The sequence below is a fragment of the Octopus bimaculoides genome, chromosome 14 (genome assembly GCF_046866305.1).
Source record: "Octopus bimaculoides isolate indiv1 chromosome 14, ASM4686630v1, whole genome shotgun sequence".
Taxonomy (NCBI): Eukaryota; Metazoa; Mollusca; class Cephalopoda; order Octopoda; family Octopodidae; genus Octopus; species Octopus bimaculoides.
In genome coordinates this window covers 6,145,519-6,151,452 of record NC_142941.1, presented here as the reverse complement: position 1 = coordinate 6,151,452, position 5,934 = coordinate 6,145,519, and the positions used below count along the sequence as shown (strand labels likewise).

The 5,934-nt window shown below is 38.2% G+C and overlaps 1 protein-coding gene across 1 annotated transcript; it reads left to right on the top strand.

The window, feature by feature from the left end:
- Window positions 1-1,457: 1,457 nt before the first annotated feature.
- On the top strand, window positions 1,458-5,586 carry LOC106870503 (2-hydroxyacylsphingosine 1-beta-galactosyltransferase). The gene is made up of 2 exons (XM_014916615.3): window positions 1,458-1,615; window positions 3,635-5,586. The coding sequence occupies exon 2, from the start codon at window positions 3,643-3,645 to the stop codon at window positions 5,242-5,244; it is 1,602 nt and encodes a 533-aa protein (XP_014772101.1). The 5' UTR covers window positions 1,458-1,615; window positions 3,635-3,642; the 3' UTR covers window positions 5,245-5,586.
- Window positions 5,587-5,934: the final 348 nt, after the last annotated feature.

The window sequence follows — 5,934 nt, the reverse complement described above, 5'->3', positions numbered from 1 at the left end:
ACACACTCAACACGCACACACACACACACACACACACACACACACACACACACACACTCACTCTTTCTCTCTCTCTCTCTCTCTCTCTCTCTCTCTAATTATTCTGGTCGTTAAAATAAAGTACCAGCGTAGTGAGGGCGATATATATCCTATATTGTTTTCTAAATATTTATAAAATCATAATAGAAGACATTATATAAAAATGGGGTACAACGAATAATACACATACACACACGTACATACACACGTCGCACACACATTATATAAAAAAAAACTAAGGCTTTCATGCACGCATAAACATACACACACATGGCACCGATATTCTTTTTAATTGAGGCCACTGAGCAACGAGAGCGCAATTAAGCAATCATGTTGCTAGAAATAGCAGCCAAATTATTTCAAATCACACCATGCCGTCTCAAAGCAGGAAGGACACGCTGAAAAATGTAGTCTTAAAAAGGAATAAAAGAAGGAGAAAAAATGTGAATGTCGAAGAAATTGTGAATGCTTCTGATCAAAGATCTGCTTAATAAGGACTAAACTGGGGCTAGGCGACGACGACGACAACAACAAGGACAAGAGCAGTAGCAACAGTAACAACAACGAAACAAGCAGACGGCGGTGAAAGGATTGGTGAACCCCCCCCCCCCCCCCTGTTCAACTCAGTACCCCCCCCCCCCCCCTCGCCAACCACTTTTGAGCTGAGATGTCCACGTTTAAACGACACCATTCTTTGAACTATTGTAGGATTAAAACTGGGGATACACGTTGGAACGCCTTCTGCAAGTCAATAAAGTAGTCAAACGGGCATCACTATACCTCAACTCCGAACAGTGAACTTTATACCTCAAAGGTAAATAACGACTACGGTTATGGGGTCCGCTCGACAGTCTTGACTTCGGCCGACCGTCGGATGTGGTCGGCATTCGTGAGGAACGTGCTGATCTCGTTGGTCGGATCCAGCTCAACCCCGAGTGAATATCGCCGCAAATACAACAGCTAATATTGTGAGGGAGGAAATTCTAATTAAAATCACACCCCAAATTCCCTGGTTTATTACATTAAATATTTTAATACTTTAATTTACAATGATGAAATAGCCTCGAATATAATTTGGTAGAAAACCAGAGAATTTAAAAAAATTCCTTTCCGTTATTGGCTCAAGACCTGAAATTTGGAGGCAAAGGTCCGGTCGATTACATCGACCCTGGTGGGCAAACGGTATTTATTTCATCGACCCTGAAAGAATGAAGGACAAAGTCAACCCTGGCGGCATTTAAATTCAGAAATTAAATACCGAAAGAAATGCTGTTTAGCATTTTATTTTGTTCAACATGCTAACAATTCTGTCAGCTCACCATCTTAGAAAATTAGGGAATTTCATGAAGGAAAATTACATCTGAAAACGTCTTCTTCGCTCACTTGATATATTTATTCATCGTCTGTGTTACTGTCATTCGTCTTTAACGGACGTTCAAAACAGTTTCGAGGCCAGCGTTCGTCGGCCTCGTCAAGCAAACGCTGGTCGTTTCTCGTTTCTTCTTATTTTCGTGTTTGGCTATGGAGTGTGTGGTATCTTGCTGTTGAGAGTCCCAACTACACCATAAAAACACATGTAAGTAGTGTGTGTACGTGTGTGTGTGTGTTCTTGTTTGCGCACTTATCGAACCTGGTCAAGTTTGCTTTTAATCCGAACTGCTTCGCCATTGTAGCAACATGCGAATAAGTTCAGGATCAAAGCAAGCCTTGATTAAAGTATCGAACTTTCTTTAATAATATGCATTTTTGTATCATCATCATCATCGTCGTCATCATCATCATCATGTTTTCAAGAGTTTTACGTTGCACTATCAAAGGCATTTAGATATTCCTAAGATGTTTGAAGCTTTATTATTAGAACCGTGGCGAGGTGACAAAATCGTTAGTGCATCGGATAAAATGCTTAGCGACATTTCGTCCGTCTTTACGTTCTGAGTTCAAATTCCACCGAAGTCGACTTTGCCTTTCATCCTTCCATCTGATGAAATAAGTACCAGTCAAGCACTGGGGTCGATATAATCAACTTGTCCCTTCTCCCAGTATTCTAGGGTTTGTGCTCATCGTAGAAAAGGTAATTAGAACCGTGGCAAGCTGTCAGAATCGTTAGCGCATCGGACGAAATGTTAGGCGCTATTACTTCCGCTTCCTCACTTTCAGATTTCAAATCCTACCGAAGTCACTTTTGACTTCCTTCCATTCAGGGTCGACAAAGGAAGTACTCAGGTAGGTGATATCGACAAAATCCCTCCCGTTAATACTGGTGACCTTATGCTTAAATTAGAAACCACCATCAAAACTGTGGGTGCAATCTTGGAATAAAGGTCCCATGGAGAAAGAAAAAGTCACGAAAGTATGGCTTATAGCCAACTCTCTATACATACATACATACATACATATAAATATATATATATAATGTATATATATATATATGTATATATATGTCTGTGTATATATATATATATATATATATATATATATATATATATATATATTACTATCCAAGATACACTGGTTTAATATATTGTATTTTGAAGGGATATTTCTTCAATGAATATATTATATAAAATATAAAATATTATTAAGTTTGAAAACGGAGAGATTTAATGGATATATATATATATAAATTTTTTTTTCTCCGTGTTTTTCTCCTTGTCTCCGTATTCTTTCTGTTGAAGAGCGTAGCTCGAAACGTCAAAGACTTTCCGTATTCCCGAGCGTCATACTAATATATACTTTTGTTATTTACACCACCTGTCCTCGTCTGTTGTTATTTTTTGTATATTCTCCCATATATATATATATATATACACATAATTTAATTAGAGGTTGTGTTAACTTCATTAAGGGATGGTTTCATCGAAGGAAATACTGGTTCAATATCTTGTATTTTTGGGGAATGAATGTCCTTAAAATGATAGGTATATATAAAGCACATAATTATTATCCATTTCAAAGAAGAAAAAGAAAGTGGAGATTAGGAAGCTAATAATTGTTTATTATTAACAATTATTATTAATAATAAACGATTATTAACTTCTTAATCTCCATTTTCTTTTCTTGTTTTATATATCTATACATTCCTCCCTAGAGGCAAGGGGTCCATGATCACCGATGCCTTTAGGCATAACACATGGAGAGAGAAAGACAGAGAGGGAGGGGGGGGGGAGGGGGAGGGAGGGAGAGAAAGATATGTATATATAGAGAGAAGGGAGAGTGATAGAGAAAGAGAGAGAGAGAGAGAATAAGAGAGAGAACGAGAGTGAGAGATAGAGAGAGAAAGAGAGAAAGAAAGAGAGAGGGAGATAGTTCTAGCAATGCTTCTTTTCAGAGTATAGAGTCGAACTCGAACTTACCACCAGAATGTTTGAGCAAATTGTTTTTCCAAATCATCAAATAATTTTAAAAGTAAAATCATCATCATCATCATCATCATCATCATCATCAACAACAACAACAACAAAGATAACATCAAAATAACAAAAGAAACAAGCAAACAAATGACCCCCCACCTCCCCAACAAACAAACCAATTAAGCTGCAATAAAATTACGATTAAATTCTTGGCTATCACTGATCTCTGTTTCATTATCTTTCAGTCTCGAACATGGCTCGGACAACACACGTAATACCGTGGGCTCTACAAGCTTTTATCGTCCTGTGTTTATTGGTGGAGAACCAGCAAGCGGCAAAGATTCTGTTTGTACCATCACTAGAGTATAGTCACTGTAAGTATATGAATGCATTAGGCCAAGAGCTAGTGCAACGTGGACACGAAGTTACCATGTACATGTGCCAGGAGATAAACTTTCGAGATTGCCCAGGACCGCACTTCGATGTTATCAACTTCAGCTGGCCTACTTATGAAAAGAGTTTAGATTTCAAGAAGAAAATTGGTAACGATATCTTTCATGGCGAGTGGAATGTGTTATCCGAGGAAGCGACAGAAGTTAAAGACCTGATGTGTGAGATGATACAACAGGATGATGTTGCTTTGCAACGCCTGCATTACAAAAACTTCGATTTAGCAGTCATTGATAGCCTTTTCTCCACTCAATGTTTCTACTTAATACCATATAATCTGTCGATTCCTTTCATTTCCGTTTCAAGTGAATTACATGAGTTAGAGACTGGATCCATGATAGCACCGAGATTCAATCCAAATGTCTATACCTCCTTTAATACTGAAATGCATTTTAGGAAACGGCTGTTAAACACTGTACGGTACGTTGCTCAGCATATGGGAGATATATTTTCTGTTCCTATAGAAAATTTCAAATTAGCTCCAACTCTCACAGAATCAGATGTCGAAGATCTTTACTGGAAGTCGGAATTATTCCTTGATAACGCTGATATCATTTTTAATTATCCTAAACCATTTTTGCCACATTTTCGACAAGTCGGGGGTTTAACAACTCGGCCTGGAAAGCCTTTGTCGAAATCACTGCAACACTTTTTTGACGGCGCTACGCATGGCGTTATCATTATGTCATTTGGAAATGCTTTCGAGAACATAACGGACAGAATCTCAGCTCTCCTACTGTCTTCTTTACAAAGCCTACCACAACGCATCCTTGTAAAAACAAACACAAACAAAGTAGATGGCAATGTGAAAATGATGACATGGTTCTCACTGAACGATGTCTGCGCACACCCGAAAACAAAACTGCTAATATCACACTGTAACAGTAACGACTACTTTGAAAGCCTTTATCATGGGGTTCCACTTATTTGCCTTCCTATCGTCGGCGACCAGTTTCAAATTGCTTCGAGAATTGAATATTACAAGATGGGATTAAAATTGAACATTTGGAAGCAGAAGCACAATACTTTGTATATTGCTGCCCTAAATGTTACCACGAAGCCCATCTACCGGAAGAATGCACAAAAATACTCGGAGATTTTCCGCAGCCGCCGCTTGAATCCAAGGCAAGTTGCCGCTGACGGTGTGGAGGAGGTGCTTCAGCTCGGCCGTCGTCACCCGAAGGGTTCTTATTTAAACCATCCATGGTATCAACTGCTTAATCTTGATGTTTGGCTCTTTATTCATGTGCTGTTTCTGTTTGGCTTCTATGTATTTTTCTGCACCGTGAATCAAGTTGTTAGATGGCTACAGTATTACAAAGTATTCCACGTGACCGTTTTGGTGGTTCTGCTTTTATACATTCACAACATGATCTACCCACCTCCTTTAGTATATGACATATAAATATTGCCTTTCTTCTCTCCTTCCTTCTTTGTCTTTCAATCTCATCCTCGCTCTCTTAAAGCACTCACTGTTAACTAGCCTTCACCCAACATCCGTTCATTAAATCCCATCCCTCGTACATGTACCACCATTTCCCCCACCACAAGCCTATACTGTATGTCTACTCGCTAACACAGGCACATTAATACTTTCTTACATATTTGCTTACACAGCCAACCTTTCACCCGACACAATCGGGAAGCATGCATACTGGTGTGTCCACAGAATACACGCAGCCAAACACATTTTCTATTGGTATTGTTTCCATAACTTTACACGATTCTATAAATACATGATGTCTTTTACTGTCTTGTGGTTATTATTATTATTATCATTATTACTGTTATTATTATTATTATTATTATTATTATTATTATTATTATTATTATTATTATTATTATTATTATGAAAAGCTCTCAGCTTATGTTGCTGGATATGATGGAAAGTGTCAGGTGTTCACAACCCGCAGACTAAGGTGACACTTGCTTATTGATCGTGCCTCAAGAACCCAGAAGAGAACTCTCGCAATGAATGATTTTTGTAGGTGTTCTATCTTTACATTTGTACCAAATTATTATTATTATTATTGTTGTTGTTGTTGTTGTTTTTGCTGTTGTTCATTGTTGTAGCCGAACGTATTTTCGGAGCTCT

Coding starts and splice junctions, on each gene's coding strand:
- LOC106870503 (XM_014916615.3), top strand. CDS start 3,643: ATGGCTCGGACAACACACGTAATACCGTGGGCTCTACAAGCTTTTATC.